The sequence below is a fragment of the Episyrphus balteatus genome, chromosome 1 (genome assembly GCF_945859705.1).
Source record: "Episyrphus balteatus chromosome 1, idEpiBalt1.1, whole genome shotgun sequence".
NCBI lineage: Eukaryota > Metazoa > Arthropoda > Insecta > Diptera > Syrphidae > Episyrphus > Episyrphus balteatus.
Genome location: NC_079134.1, coordinates 67,962,595 through 67,988,908, shown reverse-complemented (window position 1 = coordinate 67,988,908; position 26,314 = coordinate 67,962,595). Strand labels below are relative to the sequence as shown.

At 38.6% G+C, this 26,314-nt stretch overlaps 2 protein-coding genes and 1 long non-coding RNA gene across 5 annotated transcripts in view; 1 reads left to right on the top strand and 2 right to left on the bottom strand.

Annotated features, from left to right (window-relative positions):
* Window positions 1–845: 845 nt before the first annotated feature.
* Window positions 846–4,726, bottom strand: LOC129907636 (uncharacterized). Of its 2 annotated transcripts, XR_008771105.1 has the most exons (4): window positions 2,107–4,724; window positions 1,525–2,046; window positions 1,298–1,469; window positions 846–1,237 (listed from the first exon to the last, which is right to left on the bottom strand). It is a non-coding gene; the product is annotated as an uncharacterized LOC129907636 (long non-coding RNA). The 2 variants fall into 2 exon arrangements; XR_008771104.1 differs by having other exon boundaries at window positions 1,525–4,726.
* Window positions 4,727–5,720: 994 nt separating this feature from the next.
* LOC129906121 (uncharacterized) lies at window positions 5,721–6,098 on the top strand. The gene has a single exon (XM_055981766.1). It carries the CDS (start codon window positions 5,721–5,723, stop codon window positions 6,096–6,098), a length of 378 nt encoding a protein of 125 aa, XP_055837741.1.
* An 8,870-nt stretch (window positions 6,099–14,968) lies between these two features.
* Window positions 14,969–26,314, bottom strand: part of LOC129907620 (sorting nexin-2) — a 243,346-nt gene continuing 232,000 nt past the window's right edge. For both annotated transcript variants that reach the window (XM_055983919.1, XM_055983922.1), the window contains exon 10: window positions 14,969–15,012. In XM_055983919.1, the coding sequence (XP_055839894.1) occupies window positions 14,984–15,012 (29 nt within the window). In that variant the 3' untranslated portion in view covers window positions 14,969–14,983. The remainder of the gene's footprint in view (window positions 15,013–26,314) is intronic.

The window sequence follows — 26,314 nt, the reverse complement described above, 5'->3', positions numbered from 1 at the left end:
TGCAATGTTTTATTCCGGGTTCACAATAAAACTTATTTCGTTTATTTAATTTCCACGTATCTATCCGTTCAAATTAAAACACACTTTATTATAACTCAATTTACTTTTATTATTCGCTCAAACAAACGCACTTTTATATCACTTTATTTACTACTAACAATTTCCAACACTTTATTTCACTTTGTACAGTACTCTTTCACTTTCAAAATCAAACTTTATCCGGTCGGTGTCTACACTGTCCTTTTATACCGGAATTTCGAGATTCGAGAATGTCTTCGAAGGTTCTCGTCTTTGCTTCTCGAAACTTCCCTTCCAGAAGTGGGGCGCTTCATACTTCCAGTCCAGTGGGTTATTTTGGGATATTCAGCATCAAGGAACTTTCTTAGGGATGTGTTCAGAGGCCAGGTAGTTTCTTAATTATTAAAGGTGAGTTCACATTTCTACCATATCTTCATATCTTGTTTTCATCTTGTCACTAGATGCTTTTATATTTGTCATGGTCCATTGGTGAATGTCAGCCAGTGTTCTTTTCAGGTTATCTACATACTCATCTATTTCATGTGGCTCGTTTGGAACTGTACGAAAGTACAAAAGTAGTAAATTTAATACTAATATTATTCATTGGGCAATGATATACAAAATACGTTCCACTATTGAGCTACTTTTTTAAACCTAATAAAATTGATGATGGATTGTATTAATCGGCTGTATAATAGGTCTTATGACTAAAAATAAAACATTAACGAATTTTACTTACAAACAAAGTGGTTGCGTTTTATTTTCCAAGTCATTTTATTTATCTTTTTTATATAAAATTTAAACAAAATTATAGAGTGATTATTTGGTAATTCGAGCATTCAATTGAACTAAACAATTAAATATTTTAAATAAACATTTTCATATAAACATTTTTAAAAAACAATTTTATGTGTGCAGTGTGTTTCAATTAAGAAAAAAAATTAATAAAGACCCTATCGGTAGGGCTTTATAATTATTATTTTAAACATTTTAATAAAGTATTATTCAAATCCAATTTAAAACTAAAACAAACGCGATTTAATATTAAATTTCGTTAAATACCACGTCGGTTATCTACAAACGTCAGCGGAGCCCTAGTAGCTACAGCAGCAGTAGCAGCCGTAGCAGTAGCAGCAGCAGGCAAGCAGTAGCAGCAGCAGAGAAGCAGTAAGTCGTTGTACGTGTTGTAAACTTGTCTTTTCATCGTTTTTTATTGTTTCTGTAATAAAAATATAAATTAATATGACTGAAGCAAGTGGTTACAAATATGGGGAGTTACAAAAAGGAATTCTCAAAAAGATAAGTAAGGATCTTGTGAATTTCAAAAAAGCCCCTAAAGAGCGCAGAACTGCAGCATACTCCTCAGTTCGTCTTGCTTAGCTCGAGGCTGATATGGCTTCATCGAAAGTCTACCATGAGGCAATCATCAGTGGCGGCAAGTTGGAGGAAAGCTTGAAAAAAGAAGATTTGCTAGAGGTGTACGACCATCAGATATACGAAATCTACTTAGAATATGAGGCAGAGTTGGTTGAGGCATTGGAAAGGGCGAAGTCGGTAGCTTCAAATGAGGCAAAAACGATGGCTCCGACAAACTTTTCAGTGGCTTCATCATCACATTCAGCTATTCGATTTCCAATAGATTTGCCTAAATTTGATGGGTCGTATGTGGCTTGGCGGGATTTTCACGATACCTTTCAGTCCCTTGTGCACAATAACACTACTATTGACGATATCGATAAGTTACATTCTTTGCAATCTTGCTTGGTTGGGGATGCCTGCAAGCTATGATAAAGCTTGGAAGCTTCTGGAGGAGAGGTATGACCATAAACGCATTCTGGTGAACATTCAGATGCAAGCCCTTTTTGGTCAACCTTCCTTGCCACGGGAAACTGCTTCGGGTATTAGGGACTTTTTATATAACACCAGAGAGTGTGTCCTTGCTCTTGAGAACATGAAAGTACCAGTGTCTTCATGGGACATCGTGCTGATATGGTTTCTTCTTCAAAAATTGCCAAGCTCTACTCAAAACTGTGGGAAGAGAAATTAGGTAATGATAAAGAACTTCCATTATTTAAAGAATTTACAGACTTTTTTGATATTAGATTCCGCACACTTGAGGTTATGGTCCAACATGAATCCGGAACAAGTCGCAGCAAGGACGAGTCTACCACCAACACCAAACGTTTTCAACCTCCCAAGACGAAAGCTTTTTATGTTAAGCAAACTGCCAAATAATCATCCAATTTCGCACCGAAGACATCACCTGCGGAACGTCTTGTATGCAAACTGTGCAATCAGAGTCAGCATTCGTTGTGGAGGAGCCAGCAGTTCCTGAATATGGGCTACTCAGGACGAAGAGATGTCATTCCTAGACTTGAGGTCTGTGAAAACTGCCTTTCATATGGACATATGATTCAGGACTGCTACAGTTTCAGCTGCTGTCATTTCTGCCAGCAAAGACACCACTCGCTTTTACACTACAACACGTTTCAACAACAACCCCAACACACGCAACAACATCAACACGCGCAACAACAACAACACATGCAACAACAACAACCACAACAACAACAACTACAACGACAACAATAACATCACCAACAACAAAATAAAGCTGGCGCATCAAGAGCTGCTGCGACAGTAGCTGGGATAGCTGGAACAGCTTCTCAGCCAAGGCTACCAGTTCCAATACATTCCAGGCTTCTGTTAACACATACTCACCTGAGTTCCACCCAACGAAAGAACTCCAATGAACCACTTTTAACTACCACACGTCGCATGTTCAAGTGCAAACTCACCAGGTGCTTCTGGCGACAGCAGTTGTGAAGGCCCGAGATGCAGACGGCAGAATTCGTGCTCTGATTGACACCGAATCAGAAACTTCATTCATCACGGAATCCGCTGCACAACTGCTGAAGCTGGAAAAGCGGCGTACCTTAGTCGAGGCGTCTGGGTTAGGGATGGTCAGCAGTGGCAAAACGCAATTCTCCGTCGATTTACATCTTGCATCCCGCCATTCGACATTCGAGATTGCCATACAGGCATATATATTCAAGTCGCTGACTGGCCATCTCCCGACCCAACGAGTGATACCCGGCAAATGGAACCACCTAAAGAAGCTCTCATTAGCCGATCCCTATTTCTTTGAACCCGCTCCCATCGACTTACTCTTAGGAAGCGATGTTTGTGCCCAAATATTCCTTCCGGAAATTCAAAGACCTCTGGATGGTAACGGACCCATAGCGCAAAATACGCATTTCGGGTGGATCGTATTAGGGAAAGTTCCAGTGGAAAATCCACGGCAAGTTCAAAGTTTCGTTCAAACTCACGAGCTATGCATGCAAGTGGAGAGGTTTTTTGGAAATGCCGTTTCCAACATATGAAACTCTGGACAATATTGCATGTGAAGAACATTTTTCCGAACAAACCATACGTCTCCCAGATGGACGTTATCAGGTCGAACTGCCCTTCAAAGATGGAGGTCATCCAGGAATGGGTTTTAGCCGACATAACGCTTATCGGCAATTCTTAGTACTGTAGAAGAAACTTGCTGCAGGAGTCTCCTCAAGGTCGTACGAGTCATTGCTACTTCGGTTCGATTTATCATCAAAAATGTCCACCTAAGTTAAAAGGCATTATCACCGGTTCATTACAAGCATGGGAATTGGATTTGGCTCACTTACTAATTATCAAAGCGACACAAAAGGAAATGTTCGAGAGTGAAATTGAACAAATCAAGCAAAAACAAATCCCTGAACACTTACCTGCTTTGAATCCATTCATCGATTTTGATGGGATTCTCCGAGTAGGACCCAACTAGCACAACAGCTTCTGTAAATTGAAATCTCAAATTATATACTTTTTATACAGCTTGTATTGAGCTTGCTTCAGAATTTAACTGCTTATAGAAGTTTGGACGTGTTTAAAAACTTCTAATAAGTTGTTTAAATACTGTTAAAGAAACTTAAACGAAGAAAGCTTTTTTTTCGGATAAGCCTGTTTAATGAATTTATAGAAGCTTTAAGAAATTACCAAGTTTTCTATTTGATTTTTGGTTTTCATATTACATGATCTAGCTCGGACACTTTTTGGTTTTGACATTCAATAATTTAGCTCGGACATTTTTTTGCTTTTGAACCGATGGCCGAGTGGGTAGAGTGGTGGACTACGACCAAGCAGATACGAAGTTCGATTCCTGGTGTGGCAAAAAAATTATATACTTTTAAAATTATTATTAATAGATATACTAAAAACTAATGGAATGTTATATACAGGGTGTCCCACAGTCACCGCCCCAAACGAAAACCATGGATTCCTGAGGTCATTTTAAGTCGAAAAACTTAAGAGGTAATTTTCTCGTTTTCGTCCCGTTTTCGAGTTACCACGGTTTTTATGATTTTTGTTCTCTTTTCCCTTATCTGGCTTTATCTTTGCCAAACTACGTTTGATTTGAAAAATTTTTTTTACAACCAATCAAGAATTTATTACAGTTTTAGTTTGTCTCAAAACTTTTTTTCTGCGGACAACCGTTTCTCCACAATTTTGCATCAAACACAATTTTCTTCGTTTTTTAAGCTGTTTTACACTTTCATATCATTTAAGTCAAAAAAACACGTTAATGAGTATTAATTTTTTGTGCTTTTTATTAAAGCCCAGTTTATTTTCATAAAAAAAATAAGTTTTATTTCATAAAAAAGGCTACTGAAATTAATTAAAAAAAATAAACAAACTGAGTGAATTAAAAAAAAAATAATTTTTAAATACAAAATTTATTTAAATGAATTCAAACTTTTTCTGAGCTATTGTGGTTAAGAAAAGAACAAATAAATAAAGCTCAGAAAAAGTGTGAATTCATTTAAATAAATTTTGTATTTAAAAATTATTTTTTTTTTAATTCACTCAGTTTGTTTATTTTTTTTAATTAATTTCAGTAGCCTTTTTTATGAAATAAAACTTATTTTTTTTATGAAAATAAACTGGGCTTTAATAAAAAGCACAAAAAAATAATACTCATTAACGTGTTTTTTTGACTTAAATGATATGAAAGTGTAAAAAACAACAACAACCATGCCCAACAACCTTACTAAAGTTTAAAAGAAGCTGAAATGTTGCTTTTGTAACACCTTAACCGAAGCTGAAATGTTAGTTGGGGAGGGCGTCTAGAAAATTCTCTTCTACCTTACAATGCACAGCATCCAATACTTCTTCAAAACAACCACCATTTAATAAGATTGGTGGTTCGAGATGCTCACAAAAACACTTTTCATGGCGGTATGCAGCAAATGATAAACTTCATTGGGCAGAAATGCTGGATTGGCCAGATAAGGCGAAGCGTCAAACATCAACTGCATAGGTGCATCTCTTGTTATAGACAAAAGGCAGCCGATATGCAACAGCTTATGGGAAATTTACCTTCAGTACGAGTTCGTATGTCCCGTCCATTCAGCCACACTGGTGTCGACTACGCGGGGCCTATTGAAATAAAATCTTGGAAGGCTCGCGGTGCTTAAATACTGAAAGGTTATTTCGCCATTTTCATTTGCTTGGCAACCAAAGCCATCCATTTGGAAGTGGTGTCAGATTTAACCACCCAAGCGTTTTTGGCAGCTTTCCGGCGTTTTATTGCCAGAAGAGGAAATTGCTCGCATATTTATAGCTTTTGCGGAACAAATTTTGTCGGTGCAAACAATGAATTTGCTAAGATGCTTAAGGAAGCGAAATATGATTGGGAACAAATCGCCGAAATCCTTCCAAATCATGGTACTAATTGGCATTTTATTCCTCCTGCTTCTCCTCACTTCGGTGGCTTATGGGAAGCTGGAGTGAAATCGGTCAAATACCATCTAAAACGAGTTGTCGGAACTGAGCGGCTAACTTTCGAGGAGCTCACGACGCTTCTAGCCCAAATAGAAGCGCATCTGAATTCGAGACTCCTATGCCCGCTCTCTGATAGCCTCGACGATTTAAATGCGCTCACCCCTGCGCATTTCCTAGTTGGTGATTCGCTACACGCAATTCCACAAGCGGAAATAAGACGTCACACATCTCGACCGATGGAAACGAATTCAAGCAATCACTGAAGAGTTCTGGCAAAAATGGAACTCGGAGTACCTGTCTAGTCTAGGCTACAACAACATCCAAAATGGACTCAAGTAAAAGAAATGCCAAAGATAGGAGACTTGGTTCTTCTCAAAGATGAGCGTCTTCCACCAACGTATTGGAATCTTGCGCGAATTGAAGGCACACATTGCGGGTCGGACGGACTTGTTCGTGTTGCCACCGTCAAAACAAAATCCGGACAATTAAAACGGCCGATTGCAAAAATTTGTATGCAAGCTGGGATTATTTAACTAATAACCACCAATCAACAAATAAAACGATCAACATTCAAATAAAACATCATCAATTCATCAAAACCCAGCATTTCAATAAAATTCAATAAAAAATCATTCATCAACAAAAAAATCATCAACCAACATTTCAATCAAAACTCAATAAAATCATCATTCAAATCAACAATTAAAACAAATTAATTTCATATTAATCATCTATATTTAAAAAAATTAATATAACATAAAATTATTAAATATGGATTTTGATTCACAAAATATCACTAATTTTCAACATAGCAAATAAAATTTCGTTATTATTAAATTTTAATAATTAAATAAACTCTGCAACAACGCAAGCCTTTGATTTACATTTCATGTAAAATTATTAAATTTAAAACCACAAAAATACACAACAAAATTTATTGAATTACGCTCCAAACAGCAAACGTCAAAGCTAAACGACCAAAAATGAAAACTTTAAACAAAATAATAAAATGTTTGAATAAAATTTATTCATCATTTATTAACATACAACAAAATACAACAAAATTTATTAAATTCATTTTAATTTTAAAAATTCACTAATTTTCACAACACTACAAATTCAAAATGCATTAATAAATTTATGAAATCATAATTCACATAATTTAATCAAGAATTTAATTAATACACTTTTAATCCAATTCACATTTCATCACATTCAGCAAACATAATCGAAATCAATTTAATTCAATTTTCATTTAAATTAAACAATTCATCATAAGGTATACTTTAAATCGAAAAGAAATCAAAATAAAAAAAAAAATCAACCACTTATCAAGAAATCAAATCAAATAATTCGTAGAAATAAATTCACGAAATCAAAACAAACATTCAAATGTCAATTTATTAAATTCACCAAGTTTGTGTAATTCACCTCACTTTAATCAAAATATTGCACTCAACTCAAAGCTTTAATTTGATCACTCTTTAAGCTTTATTTTAATCACTCGAACAAACTCAACTTCAAATAAACTTCGCAAAAACACTTAAAATGAAAGTTGAAAACTTTGCACAAATCGAACACAAGAGTAAACTAACTGCAAATATTGCAGCGGTATAATGTTGTTTCTATACTATACTACACAAACATATTCTTTTGTCTCGTGCTGATATTGTTTTTATATGTTGTTGTAAACTTTTCATTAACCTCTCTCTCCCTTTACATGTAATGAGACAAATGAATGGGATAAAATCAACAGCTGTTATCCGTCAACAACATGGGTCGGCAATACAGTGCTTGAAAAGTGATGCCAAAACAGAGTTTTTACACATCAGTTTTGAATGGTGTTTACACGGAGCAATTTTGTACTCATCCAATCCATTGTATATATATTTCCATAGTACTATCATGAAGTGAAGCCCGGCAAAAATCCTCGATTGAACCCTCCAAGTGGGTGCCGGGCGGACAATGACCACCACAATTCATGCTTTGTGGGATGTCAAAGCGGGGTCAGCTAAGGTTAGGTTGGATCGCTGAGAGGTTCTTACTTCTTAATAGTACAATCCTCAGAAATCCAATTTCACCATAGATTCGAGGTCCCGAATTTCAGTGGTGGTGTGAGCGTTTTAAACCGTGCCGAGGAATGCAAGACTGGGGGGTAAACCAGTCACTTACGAGCTCTTTCGGATGCCTGGCAAGGTCCGAAATAGACTAGGCTTACCCCGGTACACGGCTCTGTCGGTGCTGACCTTTTCTTTCCGTTTCTACTCGTGGGACTCTTAATGAACAATTCTTTAAAAAACAAAAAAACAAAAAAAACCTGACAGGAAGCAAGGCTTGCCGGCCACTTGCTCTAAGTTAGCTGAAAAGCCTACGCAAGCAAGTGAAGCGACAGCCTTGCCAACGTCTGCTACTAGCAGGACGGGGTCAAATCCTAATGCTAGCAGTATAAACAATCTTCCGGGAACGGCGCCTCTGCTGCCAGCGCACATAGGAGTATTTTCAACAAAAACCTGGCCATAATTATTTTGCGTGGTTTTTGTTATTATTTCTGTTTAAAATGAGTATTCCTACAAGAAAATACAATATAAACCTAGTTTTTGTTATTTTTATTTTTTTACCAAAAACTAAAAAAATTGATTAATGGCCTGTACTCCGCCTGTCGACAAATTTTTTTCGTCATCCCTAATACGCAATTCTCAGTTTCTTTTCTCTCTTCCCCAAACTTATTTAAGATCACCCAAAATAAAATACACTAATAACATCAGTAAATTTAATTTAAAAATAAAACACGTTGCATAAAGTAAGGAGTATTTTCTATCAGAAAGTAAAAAACTAATTGACCCTCGATTCTCTGAAGGGCACCTAAGAGCACCCAATTTTTGTTGCATTGTGTTAAAGAATATATAAACTAACTCATAAGTTTCAATTCATTGCAGAATAACGGGGTATACTAAAACAAAATCATTAAAGTTCAAATAATAACTTACCAAAAATATCAAGTTTTTAGATACTACTTCTAAGCCCGAATTAAAATAGAAAAAACCATCTAACATTTTCAAAACTTTATTAATATCGTTAATAAATAACTGAAGAAGAATTCTCCATTTAATTTTTTTTAGATTTCTATCACAACACTTCGATATCGCATATAGAATAACACTTACCAAAATACTTCGCATTCAACTAAAAATGAGGTAGATGTAACAGTTCACTTTGAACTCATTTTTTTACAAGACACGATCGAAAAACAAAAAAATGAGTGCAGCATATTGACACATGTTTATTTTGCAGCCACTTTGCCAAACTTTTTGGTGTCAATTTTGATTTTTACAAAATTAACTTATGACCAGGTTTTTACTGCAAATACTCCTATGTGCACCGGTTCGCGATGAGGGAGTGGATAGCAACCAAACCGCAAACCAAGGTAACGGAATGTCTCTCCAGGAAGAAAACAAACTTCCAGGGTTGGCACCTCTGTTGCCACCGGTTTGCGGGGAGGGAGTGAAGAACGACCAAACCGCCAACCAAGGTGACGGATCGGCTCTCCTGGAAGGAAAAATGGAAAAGTCAAAAACTGTTTCGGGGACGGTGTCTCTGCTGCCACCGGTCTGTGGTGGTCAAGGTGACGGAGCACCCAAACCGGATAGTTTAAATGTCCAAAGGGGGGGGGGGGGGGAAGCAAAGCTGCTATTAGCAACTCTGCCTCAACCTCTAATGCCCGAAATATAAGCGATACGAGGAGGAATATCGTGGCGGGAGGGGTTAGTGATACTAAAACCGCTGGCCACGATAAGTCATCCTCGAATCCAGTTGATCCTTCCCTTGGTGGAGCTGCAGTTCTGAACAAGAACTCCAGCTCGGCCAAGGAAGGTAGCGAAACGAGATCCAGGCCCTCTAATGAGCGTCACCGAGCGAAGAAGATCATCGAACTCGATGATGAAAAAGCTACGGGGGAGAGAAGTCGTTCTGAACTCAGCAAGCTCAAGTGGGCGCACAAAGTGTTGGAGAGGAACAGCGAAGACTCTACTTCTAAGCGTGAAAGGTCCTTTGAGGATGAAAAGCCTCAACCCAAAAAAGCAAGGGTGCTGGATGGCGTACCACCGGCACTTCGAATTGGGGAAACCTTTAGTGATGTGGTCAGGGAAAAGGTTGCTGTTGCGGTCATCCACAGAAGCAATTTAGATGGCAACATCTCACCTGATCATTGGGCGGACGTCAGGGCTCACCTCGATTTCAGATTTATCCCTATTCTTAAGGAGAACCCAGGACCTCTTCCAAAAGTAAGCGACGGAGGATGGCACCAAAATAGGGTCAAGCTCATCGTTTGCAAGGATCAGAGATCGTTACATCTCTATAAGCTTGATGTGGGTGGTTTGGATGAGATCTGGCCAGGTGCCAAGCTGGAGGTTGTGGCAAGGGAGGAAATCCCCTGCAGGCCGAGAGCTCGCATTCTGGTCCCGGCCTTACACACGTCACCAGAGATGGTTCTCCGACTGATTCAATTCAGTAATTTTTCTCTGCCCACTCACGATTGGAAAGTCCCAATCATCGAAAAAGAGCCGGTGGGACGCTATCGATCTGCTCTTGTAATAATCAACAAACAGTCACTGGATCCTCTAGCTGCAACCGGAGGGGTCATCCAGTATGGTTTTGACAGCCTTGTGCTCAAAATTTATAAGAAAGATGAGGAGATGGCAAGGCTTGCAGGCCATATGGCTGAGTCTGAGTTGGATGAATTGGGCATATGCAAAGCACTTTCAGCGATGGAGGTTGATGCATCATGCAGCTTGTCTATTCCAGACCAGTCGCCATCTTCGGTAGAAGATCCCGTAAAGGGAACGAATCAAACCCCAGTGTCCGAAGAGGACGCGAACAAAAACAAAGTGTGCGGAAAGGACGCAAAAACAATATCTCCCGAAATGGAAGATGAAGTGATGATTGACAGTTTTTCCGATATGGAAACTGACAATGACGCGCTTGAGGCCCCTCTCAATGAGGATGAGTTACTAAACTCTATCTCAGAAACGGAGGACCTTAATGCCACAGTGGTGGAGGTTGATCGTACTGGTTGTAGCCATGCTGCAGGTAGTACAGATTAATCTCCAACACTCCATAAAGGCTTCGGCCGCCCTTCTTCTCCGACTAAGTAAGTCCGGAGAGGATATAGTCTTGATCCAGGAACCTTGGATTGTAAAATCCTTGGTGAGAGGCCTCGGGACGAAAGATTATTCTCTGCTGTATGTGACGGATAAAGGTGAGCCTAGATCCTGCATACTAGCAAAGAAAACACTAACAGTATTTTTACTACCTAATTACAGCGATCGTGATATCACAACCGCTAGACTACAGACCGCTAAAGGACCGTATTGGATTACGTCCGCTTATCTAGGCCATGATTGTGGGCCGCCTCCGAGAGAGACACTTGGGCGAATGATCGCAGCAGCAGCGAGCCAAAGAGTAGATCTCCTAATTGGTAATGATGCTAATGCTCATCACACAGTTTGGGGGAGTACTGACGTAAATGAAAGAGGTGAATCACTTTTTGATTTTATTCTAAGTACTAGTCTCCTAATTTGTAATATTGGTAATGAACCTATCTTTGTCACAAAGAACCCACAAGAGGTATTGACCATTACCCTTATATCACAAACAATTCACCACAAGATAAGAAATTGGACTGTATCTAATGATCACTCATTTTCAGATCATAGGTATATTCAATTCAGCCTCGAAGATGAATGTATAAAACCCACTGGTTTTTGTAACTACAGGAACCGATTGGGTGAAATATAGGGAAACTTTCAATACCTGCTATAATAATCAAGACAATATTTTCCCTTCAAATACTGATGATCTTGACATAGAAGTCAACAATCTCACTAAAGCTCTCACCAACTCCATGGTTAACTCTTGTCCTCTTACCACAATAAGAGGAAAGAAAAAACCGCACTGGTGGAACAAAGAGCTTGAACCGCTCAGGAAAGACTGTAGAAAGGCTTTCAATAGGGCTAAACAAACAAGGAACCCATCAGACTGGGACCTGTATAAAGTTTCTCTAAAAAGCTACAAGAAACAACTACGGAAAAGTAAAAGATCCTCCTGGAGGAACTTCTGTACTGAAATTGAAGACTCCTCTGAGGCTTCTAGACTAAGGAAAATCCTTTAAACTAATCCAACCATGCCGAGCTCTCTAAAAGACTCAAATGGCGATTGGACTAGCTCCTATGAGGAATCACTAAACTTGCTACTAGACACTCACTTCCCTGGTAGCTCGAACTCTATAAGTGACATTGGTCACCGATCCGACCTATTTTATCAAATTAGTAAAGATCTTATTTCCAAGGATAGACTAACATGGGCAATAAACAGCTTCGATCCATACAAATCACCTGGGCCAGATGGTATCATACCCGCCGAACTACAACACGTCTCAGATATCATATTGCGAAAGCTGGAAATTATAATGATAAGCTGTATAAGCTTCTCGTATATTCCAAAGGCTTGGAGAAAAACTAAGGTGTTTTTTATACCAAAGGCGGGTAAATGCTCTCCTGTCATTCCAAAAGATTTAAGACCTATTAGTCTATCATCCTTTCTGCTTAAAACTCTACAAAGAATGATAGATATCCATCTAAGACAGGAAATAGAACCTGATCTCTAAGGCACAACATGCCTACACTAAGGGGTAATCGGTGAAAACAGCTCTCCATTCTTTGGTCAGCACCATTGAATACTCCCTATACTACAAAGAGTACACTCTTCTCGCCTTTTTAGGCATAGAGGGTGCGTTCAATAATGTCAGGAACTCAGCAATCATGAATGCTCTAGACAATCTCAAAATAGAAGACCCGCTTAAGAACATGACAGACATCATGCTCAGCAGCAGGATTAACAGTTCAGAAATAGGTAACTTCAAAACGCGTAGAGCAGCCAACAGAGGGACCCCTCAGGGAGGGGTCTTATCACCTCTCCTATGGAACTTGGTAGTGAACGAACTGCTGCTAGACATAGAAGGAGAATGTTTTAAGGTTATAGCCTACGCGGATGATGTGGCAATTGGCGTATCGGGCAAATACCCACAGATACTTGCAGAACTGCTACAAACAGCTTTAAACAAGCTAATTCACTGGGCTAGAGGATGTCGATTGGATATTAATCCCCACAAAACGGAACTTGTCCTCTTCACGAGGAAATACAAGATTCCAGACTTCAAACTCCCTACAATTAAAGATGTAACACTTACTCTATCCGATCAAGCTAAATATCTAGGAATCATTTTTGATAAAAAACTGACCTGGAAGCTCAATATTGAAGAAAGGGTGAAGAAAGCCAATGTGGCACTCTTTTCATGCAAAAAAGCCATTGGTGGCAAATGGGGCTTTTCTCCTAACATTGCACACTGGCTATACATATCGGTCATAAGACCAATACTTACATTCGGGATGGTAGTTTGGTGGACTACACTGGACAAAGCTATAAACTTAAACAAGCTTATCAAAGTCCAAAGGTCAGCTAGTATGTGCATAAGCGGTGGGCTAAGGTCAACCCCTTCTGACGCCCTCGACATACTACTAAATCTCACACTCCTAGACATTTTCAGTAAACAATTAGCAGAAAGCTCAGCTAGTCGTCTAAAAGCGACCCTTCAGTGGACCAGTAATCATATTGGACACACTCACAGTACACATAATAAGGTAATATATTCCGAACGTTGTCAAAATTTGTTTGTCAAAAATGGGCACCAATCTGTCAGGTCGGCCTTTAATTTTTATATTTCAATCGCAGTAAACAGGAAATTTTTTTTTGTTTTAATTTATAAAATGTCATTTGAATAAATTATAAATTGAAAAATAACAAATTTTCTTCGTGTTTTATCGCGGAAAATGTTAATTAATTGTTTAAAAATTAGTGGTGTGCGTGGTTAATCGGTTTTTGTGCGTTTTTCGTCGGTATTTTAAACAATTAAGAATTCGGTAGCTGACATTGGTCGCCAAAGTGTCATGTTTTGACAATCTGGCGACCAATGTCAGTTCGGAATATATTACCTTTTTATGTGTACTGTGGGACACACTAATATTCTAAACAACTTCGGATTCATTCCGGATCGTTAAGACTATACCACACCTCAATTGGTGTTCGATAATAATTTCCAGAACTCTATTTCCTCCAGAACTGAATGGGAGGACCTTAGCACTCTGGACAATGACTCTTTACACTTCTATACTGACCGTTCAAAAACCAACGAAGGTGTAGGAAGTGGTATATTCTCAGAAAAACTGAATCTCAGTCTTTTCTTCCGCCTACCAGACCAATGTAGCGTGTTCCAAGCAGAAATTCTGGCGATTAAGGAGGTTCTCTCTTGGCTCAGAGAAAACGTAATATCCAACACGGATATTCGGATCTTCTCGGACAGCCAAGCAGCTATTAAATCTCTTGCCTCTCTCACTACAAATTCAATCACGGTCCTCGACTGCCAAACATCTCTAAGGGAGATGTCTGAACAGTTTAACATTCACCTCGTATGGGTGCCGGGACTGTACGAAAGTACGTAAAAGTACACAAAAGTATTAAAATATAGTACTAAAATTTATGTATTAGGCAATGCTATGCAATACATTCCACATTTTGAGATACTAATAAGATGCGATAAAATTAATGAAATTGCTATACAAATCGAATGTTTAACTGGTCTTATGACCGAATAAATCACTACAAAATTATTTCTGATACAAAAAGGTTGTGTTTTATTAACGAAGTTGGATATTTAAATTTACAAAGTTTTGCTATTTTTCTAATAAAAAACTAGACGTATTCATTGGTCCTTCGAACCTTTTTAAGAACAATTAAAAAACATTTAAAAACAATTTAGTGTGTGCTGTGTGTGCAAACAATTAAAGAAAAAGAACAAATTAACAAATTCGCGAATTAATTTAAATTGCATTAACAATAATCAATTAAATAAAGTGAATAATTTAACTTTTTCTTAAAATCTAATTAAATTAAACTTAAAAAATATCTTAAAGATAAAAATTAAAACAAAATCCGTGTGCGTTGTAATCGAAACCGTCAGCGGAGCACCAACAACATTAATTCTTCAACAAGACGGCAGCTGCAGCAGGCAAATAAGTAGGTCTTGCACATATTACTTTTATTTGTTATACATATCTTCTGGATTTTCTGAAAATTAAAATTAATAAATAAATATGGCTGAAAACAAAAATTTTAAATATGGTGAACTACAAAAGGGTATTTTAAATAAAATTATTAAAGATCTCAAAAATTTTAAAAAAGCTCCTAAAGAACGAGGGTCCCGGCATATGCTTCAGGTCGTCCAGCAAAATTAGAGGACGACATGGTAGCATCGAAAAAGTACCACGAAGGCATCATCGGTGTCGGTATGCTAGAGGAGCATCTAAAAAAAGAAGAGTTGGTTGTTGTATACGAACAAATCTTTTATATTTACCTCGAGTATCGGGCAGAATTGGTAGACGCAATGGGAAAATCAACACCAGTCAGTGGGGCGTCTTCAAGTGGGGGTATTCAGGCATCAACAGGGCAAACGTCATCGCAATCGGGGATCCGACTTCCACGCATCGATCTACCAAAATTTGACGGATCGTTTGTTACGTGGCGTGGTATCCATGATCGATTCCTAGCTCTCGTTCATAATAACAAGGCTTTAGATGACATCGATAAACTGCATTTTTTGCAGTCCTGTTTAATTGGAGATGCCAATCGGTTTCTGCAGAACATTTCAGTGGGAGCAGCTAATTACAAGAAGGCTTGGGAGCTTTTAGAGGAGCGTTATGACCACAAGCGCATTCTGGTGCATATTCAAATGCAAACTATGTTTGGTCAACCTTCTCAAACTCGAGAAACTGCTTCTGGTCTTCAAGAGCTTTTGTACAACACAAGAGAATGCTACCTTGCTCTTGAGAATATGGACGTTCCGGTGTCTAGCTGGGACACAGTGTTGATTTGGTTCATTCTCCAGAAACTTCAAAGTACCAGTCAAAAGCTGTGGGAAGAGAAGTTAGGGAATCGAAAAGACTTACCCAAATTCAAAGAATTTCCCGACTTTTTGGAGATACGTTCCCGGACTCTTGAGGTTGTGGGCCAACAGGAACCTGGTGCAGCAGGCAAAAACAAGAACGAGCTACCCGTCAACAGCAAGCCGCGTTTCCAGCCTGCGAAATCGAAAAGTTTCCTTGTGAAACAATCAGCCAAGCAGCCTTTCAAGCCAGTACCGAAGACGAACACTGTGGAGCAGTTGGTATGCAAGCTATGCAACCAGGAGAAGCACTCGTTGAAGAGATATCAGCAGTTCCTGAATATGGACAATGTGCGACGAAGAGATGTCGTTCGTAGGTTAAATGTCTGCGAAAATTGCCTTTCTGACAGACACTCTCTCCACGAATGTCCCAGTTCCAGCGCCTGCCATTTCTCTCAACAACGACACAACACAATGCTGCATTCTAATCAGCCGAGTTCCAGCACACACACACCACAACAACAACCACAACCTGCAGCTACTTCAGCTCAGGCTAGTGTACCCAGCTCGAAGGCGTTTCAGTCGTCCGTAAATCCAAACGCGCCTGAGTTGCAATTATAACTACCACACGTCGCATGGTGATCGTTTTACAACACATCAGGTGCTTCTAGCGACAGCAGTTGTTAAGGCCCGAAGTGCAGATGGCCGGCTACGCCTTTTACGTGCTCTGATCGATATTGGGTCAGAAAGATCTTTCCTCACAGAAGCTGCTGCACAACTGCTGAAGTTAGAAAAGCGGCGTACCATGGTCGAGGTATCTGGGTTAGGGTTGGTCAGCAGCGGCAAAACGCATAACTCCGTCGAAGTAAGTCTTGCATCCCGCCACTGGACGTTTGAGATAGCCATTCAGGCATTAGTCTTCAAGTCGCTGACTGGCCATCTCCCGACCCAACGCGTGATACCTGGCCAATGGAACCATCTCGATGGTCTCTTGTTAGCAGATCCCTATCTCTACGAGCCTGCTCCCAATGACTTACTACTGGGAAGCGATGTTTGTGCCCAAATATTTTTACCAGAAATAAAACGGCCTCTAGATGGTATCGGTCCGATCACGCAAAATACGCAATTAGGGTGGATTGTGTTAGGGAAAGTTCCAGCGGAAATTCCCCGGCAAGTGCGCAGCTTTCTCCAAATTGCCGAATCATGCACACAGATGGAGAAGTTTTGTGATATGGAAGAAATGCCGTTCCAGACAAATGAAACCCTTGAAAACATTGCTTGCGATGAGCATTTTGCACAACACACTAGGCGATTACCTGACGGGCGTTATGAAGTGAAGCTGCCGTTCAAAAGTGAAAGTCTTCCAGCGATGGGTTTCAGTCGACAAGGCGCTATTCGACGATTACAACATCTCGAAAAGAAACTCGATGCCGATCCAGAACTTTGTGCGGACTACACAAAGTGCATTAAGGAGTACGAAGACCTGAACCATATGGAAGAAATAGATCCAAATGAACCGGTTTTGGCAACACCTTTTCACTATTTCTTGCCACATCATGCGGTGTATAAGGAAGCTAGCTCCACTACAAAGCTGAGAGTAGTGTTTGACGCAGCTTCAAAAGCTTCGGATGGGAAATCCCTCAACTACCGTCTTCTGGTGGGTCCAAAATTGCAGACTAGCATCATAGATCTAGTTCTTAGATGGCGGACTCACCGAGTGACATTTACGGCCGACATAGAGAAGATGTACCGGCAAATTTTGGATAGTTTTCCAGACCGATACTATCAGCTGATTATGTGGAGAGAGCAGAGAACATCGCCATTACGAATTTTCAAAATGAACACCGTAACTTTTAGAACAGCGAGTGCTCCATTTCTTGCCATCAAGATCCTGAAAAAAGTAGCTGATGAGAGCGACAATTTTCCGGAAGGGGCGAAGGTGGTACGTGAAGACATGTATGTCGATGACCTGATCAGTGGTGCCGATTCGATCGAAGAGGCACGAAAGAAACGTGATGAAGCAAGCCAACTTTTAGCGTCAGCGGGATTCAATTTAAGAAAATGGACCAGCAATGTCAAAGAACTTGTCGAAGACATTCCAGTTCAGGACCGGGAACTCGATTTTGAGCTTCCGTTTAACCTGTCCAACCACGTCAAAACTCTCGGAATCAAGTGGTTTCCCATCGATGATTGTTTTTCTTATAAAAATCTACAACCTTCGACAGAAGCAACCACAAAAAGGTTAATATTATCGACCATAGCCAAGCTGTTCGATCCACTCGGTTGGATCTCACCATGTGTCGTAACTGCAAAAATTATAATGCAAAGACTATGGAACCGTGGTTGTAATTGGGATGATCCAATTCCATCGGCTTTGATGAAAGATTGAGAGGCTTTTCATGGAGAACTTCCTCTTATCGAGCGACTCCGAATACCCAGATGGACTCATATAAGTCCAACCAACATGGCGATCGAGCTGCACGGATTTTGTGACGCTTCAATGAAGGCATACGGGGCAGCAGTTTACGTACGCGTCCTTGATAGCAATGGCAACATCCACGTCAACCTTATTTTGTCAAAAACAAGAGTGGCACCAAGCAAGAGAACAATTACTCTGCCACGTCTCGAACTTTGTGGTGAAGTAGCTTTGGCGCAACTATTGCAGTACACTATGGAAGTTTTGGCGATTCCAAATGTCAAAATGTACGCTTGGACGGACTCCACAATAGCTCTAGCCTGGATACGAGCTACTCCTACTAAATGGACCACATTCGTGTCCAATCGAGTGTCCGAAATCCAGCGTTTAGTAGGGATCGATTGACCCAGCCGATCTGGCGTCCAGGGGTGTACTTCCATCAGAACTTCAGTCGCTGCAAGCTTGGTGGAATGGTCCAGAATTTCTGCATCGCAAATGGGATTTCGATTCTCCAGATCAGCCCGTTGAAATCGACACGGAAAAAGAAAAACGCACGGTAAAGGTACTGACTGTACATTTGTTAGAAGGCGACAATATACTTCAAGCGATTTCTAATTCTTCGAGTCTCCTGAAAGCAACCAGAGTCATCGCTACGTGTGTCCGCTTCATCATTAAGTGTCGTCCCAAACTATATGGAATCTTCACCGGTTCATTTTATCCATGGGAATTAGAATTAGCTCGTCTTCTCATGGTCAAAGCTGCCCAAAGTGAAATATTTGAGACAGAGTTAAGCTACTTCAAGGCAAATCCAAAAGTGCCTAAAAGTCTACGTTCATTCAACGCATTTATTGATATAGATGGGATCTTACGAGTTGGGGGACGTTTAGAGAACTCCCTTTTATCTTACGATGCTTAACACCCCATACTTCTGCGGAACAACCACCACTTCACGACTTTGGTTGTCAGAGAAGCCCATAAAAATACGATTCATGGTGGTATCCAACAAATGATAAGCTATATCAGACAACGATATTGGATTGGGCAAATCAGAAGAAGCGTTAAGTATCAATTGTTCAGATGTACTTCCTGTTTCCGGCAAAAGACATCTGAAATGCAGCAATTACTGGGTAATTTACCAGCTGCTAGAGTGCGTATGGCTAGGCCGTTCAGCCATACCGGGGTCGACTATGCAGGTCCCATTGACATAAAATCATGGAAGGCACGTGGTGCGAAAATCTTAAAAGGATATTTCGCGGTATTTATTTGTTTGGCAACAAAAGCCATTCATTTGGAAGTTGTATCTGATTTGACAACCCAAGCATTTTTGGCCGCATTCCGCAGATTTACTGCAAGAAGAGGAAGCTGCCAGCATGTCTATAGTGACTGTGGGACAAATTTTGTTGGAGCTAACAACGAACTAGCGAAGATGTTGACTGAAGCTACAACCTTAGCTAACCATGGTACAAATTGGCACTTTATTCCCCCGGCTTCTCCCCACTTTGGTGGATTATGGAAAGCGGGTGTGAAATCCGTCAAGTACCACTTGAAACGCGTTGTAGGAATGGAGAGGCTAACCTTTGAGGAGCTCGCTACGCTTCTAGCGCAAATAGAAGCGTGTTTGAACTCGAGACCCTTATGTCCACTATCCGACAGCATAGATGATTTGAATGCGCTCACACCTGCGCACTTTCTAGTTGGCGAATCATTATATGCCATACCTTAAGGCGAAACCGACATCAACATCTCACATTTGGACCGTTGGAGACGTGTTCAATTAATGTCCGAAATGTTTTGGCAAAAATGGAATCCCGAATACTTGTCCCGACTCCAGCAACGTCCAAAATGGACCCAAATAAAAGAATTGCCAAAGATTGGTGATTTGGTTCTTCTAAAAGATAAGCGACTACCACCAACATACTGGAATCTAGCCCGAATTGAGGAAACTCATTCCGGAACGGATGGCCTAGTACGTGTTGTCACCGTTAAAACTAAAAACGGATTTATGAAGCGACCGATCGCAAAAATATGCCTCCTACCGTCAAATCATTCAACCGCAGAAACCACAATAATTTAAAATTAAAATAAACGGAAACCTGCAAGAAAATCATCAAAACTCAATCAAATCAAATACCATCGATGCAAAATAATTGAGAATCTTGAATTAATCTTAAAATCAAATCAAAATATTCATTATCATTTAGTAAAATTCAAAATAAAACGCTAAATTATTTCGAAATAAAACACCAATATTTAAAATATTTGCTCAAATCAATAAAAAACCAAATTAAATCGAAAATTGTATTTATTTAAGTACAAAAGTACTGTAGCAGTACTATAAAACAACAATAAATTTTCGTCGAATTAAAATTAAATGTTGTCACAAAACACATAAAACTTTAAATTTTAATAATAAAATAATGTTCTGCAACAACACAAGCATTAAAATAATTAAAACAAATAAAATAATTTATTTCAATGAAAATTGCAAAATTGCACAAAATATCACAGATTAGAAAATTTAATATGTTCCATATTGAGAAAAAACACAATCCACAAACCTAATGTCAAAATGATTGTAAACAAATAAAATGTCAGCGACATCATCTCTAAAATAAAGTAAAACAACAAATTAAATGTATTTATTTTTATTACCTAAATTCAAATTACAAAACCAAAATTTAATTTAATTCATCAAAATAATATTAATTTACTAATTAAAACAATAATTCATAATAATCAAAATAATATTTAATATCAACCTCATCTTATAATTAAAAATATAAAACACAACAAAATTCACTTGTTCACCACTTTGAATTAACAAAAAAAAAATGTCAACACGAATCAGCATTCAGCAACCTACGTCACAATTAAAAAAAATTGTCGAAGACAATTCACAAATTTCATCACAAAATGAATTAACATTTTAATATTTAAATCGTATCAAATTGCTGAAAACTTATTCATCGACACTAAATTTCACTGAATTAAAACAATTAAATAGCAACACCAATTAATTTCACTGAATTTAATTCGTCACAAAAAAAAAAAAACACTTTAAATTAAAGTAAACAACAAAATATGTACACCACTGTTTATAAACGTCAAATAAAACTTTAATATCACTGTGTATCATACTTAAAACATGTATGAAAACTTTTAATTTGAAATCACTCAACTTAAAACTCACTCAATTTGAAATAAACAAACGTCGCGAACAAATGAAATTGGAAGTCGAGCACTTTTCACTTTCCAATTTGAACTTTACTTTACCTTGTTGTATATAACCAAATACATAAACTATTATATAAACAGATCACGCGATGTTTTAAAGCTCATGCATATATTCATATATACATATATATTAAACACAATATTCATTTTAATCAAAATGGCATAGAATGCCAATTAATTTATTTTTTTGTATGTCAAATTTAAATAAAAATTATAAATTCGCCACACAACAATCATGCACACACCAATCATGCAACACCGCGATCGAAAAAATTACTATTAAATGCGCGCGCGCTCACTCCGTCGATTTAATTGAAAAATAACATTTAACCCATATACAACAAACACTTACCTGAATTCAATACACCATAACATAATTAATTATAAAATAAAATTAAATCACCGAAAACTAAAAACACCGGCACTAAACAATACAATTAAATTTATTATTTTTTAAAATTCGCATGAGAATTAACCAAGACCGCACAACCGAAGAACATCGACATCGAATTACATGAATAAAAAAAAATAAACTGATGCACAAGTACAAATCGAACACGACACGAGAGTAAACTAACTGCAAATTATTGCAGCGGTATATATTGTTTCTATATAGTAATACATAAACACATTTTTTTGTCTCGTGTTGATATTGCTTGTATATGTTGTTGTAAACTTTGTTATTAATCTCTCTCTCTCTCTTTACATGTAAATGTGACGAATGAATGAGAATACAATCAACAGCTGTTATCCGTCATCATTCATCAACAACATGGGTCGGCAATACAGATCTTGAAAAGTGATGCCAAATATAGTATACTTACACAGCAGTTTTGAATGAAGTTTACATGGAGCGATTTTTTGCTTTCATCCAGACAAATACTCGAGAGCAAACCCTGCAAACCAAACCTCAGTAGTTTAGGGGAAATTACAACCACCAACAAAGTCTATAATTTGTAGATGTATGTGTTTCCTTATTTACCAAAATCTCTCCCCTCAAAATATTGTAGTTTTGTTTCTCCTGAAAAAAATAAACTCTTTGGCAAATGGGAGGAAAAGAGCGCGATATATGCAACGCACATAGTTTTGTCTCTTTTGTAATGGCGGCTTGCGTTTGATTTGACTTTTCCTGCATGTTATATTTTCTAGTGAAACCTTGATTGTACAAACTTATAAACGTTTGTACGTTATTTAATTAATTTGCTAATATTTCGTTTTTCTGTAACGAGAGCTTCTGTGTGAACGATTGATTTAAAAGGTTCACCAGACGAAATACGATCTTTTGTATTTCGTCGATTTTGCCATTCCCACGGGAACGTAGTATTATATCTGCGTGTGTCACACAGAAGCTCATCGAAATAATTAAATTGTTAAAAATAAATTGTTAGAAATAAAATTATTGTATATTCAACATTCAAAACGATAAGTCGTGTTTGGATTTACCATAAACAAAAAATACCAAGACTGGAAACTCGGCGGTCAACTGACGTTTGCCTACAACCTGCGAGGTGTGGTGAATGTTGTGAACCTATCGTTGTGTTCGTGTCCGATGTGTGGTGAATGTCGTGAATCTATAAATGTGTGCGTGTTAACGTCATTTACCAACGTGGTGGCTTTCACATATATTCACAGACAACACTGTACAAAAAAGGGTTTTGGGGGGAAAGACGTACGAAAGTTTCCAGTCTTGGTATTTTTTGTTTATGGGATTTACTCTTTTAGCATACATTTTGGCGACCGTGACAGGACGGGTAGGTATGTAGGTAGAGATGGCGGTCAAGGCGAACCGTGTTTGATTGACCCAATTAGCGCAGGATGCGCCGTTTTGATACCAAAACTTATGAAACCTGTGAGTGATGATTGGATTTATTTGAAATACATTTTTTAATTGGTTTTAAAAGAGAAAAAACAAGTGTTAGGCAGTCCTAAATCCACTTTATTGCATTTAGAAACGAGATCAAGTCTTTGATCTTTGATTCTGAGATGTTATCTATTACGTTAAAGAATACACTCCCCAGAGAGAGTGCTCTATTCCTAGCAAGGGCGGGACATTGACATAGTAATGGAGGACCGTTTCTTTTTCTTGCTGGTCCAAGCAGCTGCGACAGTAGGTATTGTGCGGTATACCCAACTTTGCTGCATGTTCCCCTATCGGCCAATGTCCTGTGCACACCGCAACGATTCTGCTAATATCTTTTCTGGGTCTAGAGATTAGGTCATATGTTTTGGATTTATTATAGGTGGGCCAGATTTTTCTGGATATGACGCAGCTAGTCAAGTTGTGCCACCTATTGTTAGCTTTTGTTAGGTATTTTAAGAAGATATCGCCCTTCATGACTCCTATGGGAATGTTAACTATTTCTGCTAGTGACTCATGAAGGGCTGATCCTTGCCTGGCCAGTTCATCCGCCTTTTCATTGCCTTCAAAACCACTGTGACCTGGGATCCAGATGAGAGTGATTGTGAGGCTTCCACTCAGCAATGAGAGTTCCTCTCTGCACTGCTGAACCAATTTGGAGGATGTCGTGACCGAAGCAATTGCTTTTATAGCTGCCTGACTATCTGTTAGTATAGCTATATTTTGGTTTTGATTTGGATATACTCTAAGTAATTTGCAAGCTTCTTTAATTGCCAGCAATTCCGCTTGGAATACACTGGCAAAGTTTGGTAGTCGAAAGGATTTTGAGATATTGAGGGATTCATAGTAGACACCCGAACCGACCCCACAATCCATTTTTGAGCCATCAGTGAAAATGCAGGTGTCGAAGTCTCTCGTCACAATGCCCTCTTCCCAGTCTGATTTCGACGGGAAGCTGACCTTGCAATTCATTACAGTATTCAAAATAGGGGTGCAGTAGTCCGTGGGTGTCAGAAGCATTACCGATGGTATTAAATTTGTTGTGTCACTGTGACCAAAAGATTTTGCCTTCCAACTACCTGTTTCTTTTAGCCTTAAAACGCTACAAGAGACCTGGTATTTAATATGAAGGTCTATGGGTAAGAGGTGCAAGAGAACGTTTAGAGCCTCGGTAGGGCACGACCGGAGGGCTCCAGTCGTCCCTACGCTTGCTGTTCTCGGGATTTTCTTAAGTTTGTTGATGTTATAAGCTTTACTAAGTGCAGGCCACCAAACAATGGCGCCGTAGGTAAGAATGGGTCGTACAACCGCTGTGTAAGTCCATAGAATCATTTTTGATTTAAGACCCCATTTTTTCCCAAAGGTTTTACTGCAGGCATAGAAAGCAATGCTCGCCTTTCTTACCCGCTCTTCTATATTAGGCTTCCAGCTCAGTTTAGTGTCCAAAATTACACCTAAATATTTGGCGCTAGAAGAAAGTGATAAGATTTGGCCGTTGAGCTGAGGTAGAGGGAAGACAGGGATTTTGGTTTTAGTTGTAAAAAGCATCAGTTCCGTTTTACTTTGATTAACTCCTAGGCCACAGCTTGTAGCCCAGTTGCTAACTTTTCTCAAAGCCGTGTCAGTGATCTCGTTGATCACAGGTAAGAACTTTCCTGATACAAGTACAACCAGATCATCCGCATATGCCACTGCCTTCCTCTCAAGCTTCACGAGGATATTGTTCATGACAAGGAGCCATAAAAGGGGGGAAAGAACGCCACCCTGAGACGTACCCCTATTAACGCATTTGAAACACTTGAATTCTTCTCTCTTTTAGCATTTAGCGGAAAATGAGTAGTCATTAATAATTCTAAGGATTCAGCTGGAGATATTGTCCAGGATCCGTCAGACTTTTTAAGAAACGAGGGATTTGAGTGTTCCCTCGATAAAACCTTGCTAAGCCTGGCAGAGTCCTTAATATCTTCTATGGAGTGACAGTATTCCTCCCGGCTTTCCTTTTTGGCTGATGCTATGCTACGCTTGTAGACTCTTAAGCAATCTTTATAGGGTTCATAGAATTTGTGTTTATGGCAGATGTTGAAGATTGTTCTAGTTATTTTCCTCAGATTAGACAGGTCTTCGTTCCACCAAGGGGGAAATATTTTGCTACTATGTCTCACCGGACAAGAGACTTTAAAGGCAGTGATCATTGCTCGTTCAAAGGTCATTACCTTTGATTCGAGATCATCCACCAAATCTGTATTTATATTGGGTATATTGCGTAACTTTGCACTAAAAAAAAACAGGACGGGTAGTTCTCAATTTATTCAAATCATTTAGTGTGTGTTAAAAGATCGAGAATTATAATCAAATTAAAACATTATCAAAATACAAACTATTAGTGTCATTAGTGTGTTTAATTAACAAATTACAACAACTTACAACAAGTTTGTTTAAGTAACTAAAACAAATTACAAGTGTGATTAATTAACTACAACAAATTACAAGAAGTGTGTTAAATTAACTACAACAAATTACAAGAAGTGTGTTTAATTAACTACAACAAAAAAAAAATAACATAAGAAAGCAAGTATGTCTAAAACTCTAGAAGAATTGACAACACTGCAAGACCAAATTGGAGAAGAGATCTGCATCTTTTACCGAAACTACAAAAAGGATGGGAATGATCGAAAAACCCTTGCAAAACTGCAAGAAAGAAAGGAAAAATTGGATGATCTTTGGGAGTATTTCGATAAAAACGACAGCGACATACTTCACGAAGTCGTATTACGAAGAAATTCGTAAGGTCTACGAGTCCATGAAGCTGGACATTATGAATCGGTTGGCCAATTTCCAAGGCAAAAATGTAGCAGACCAGATCCAGTTGGAGCCACCAGCAGCATTTCAATTAGGATCATCGGTCAACCCAGGATCTACAAGGAAAACTAAGTCAAAAGGAAATAAAAGAAAGTATTCAGCTTAATCAGGGAAGTACTTT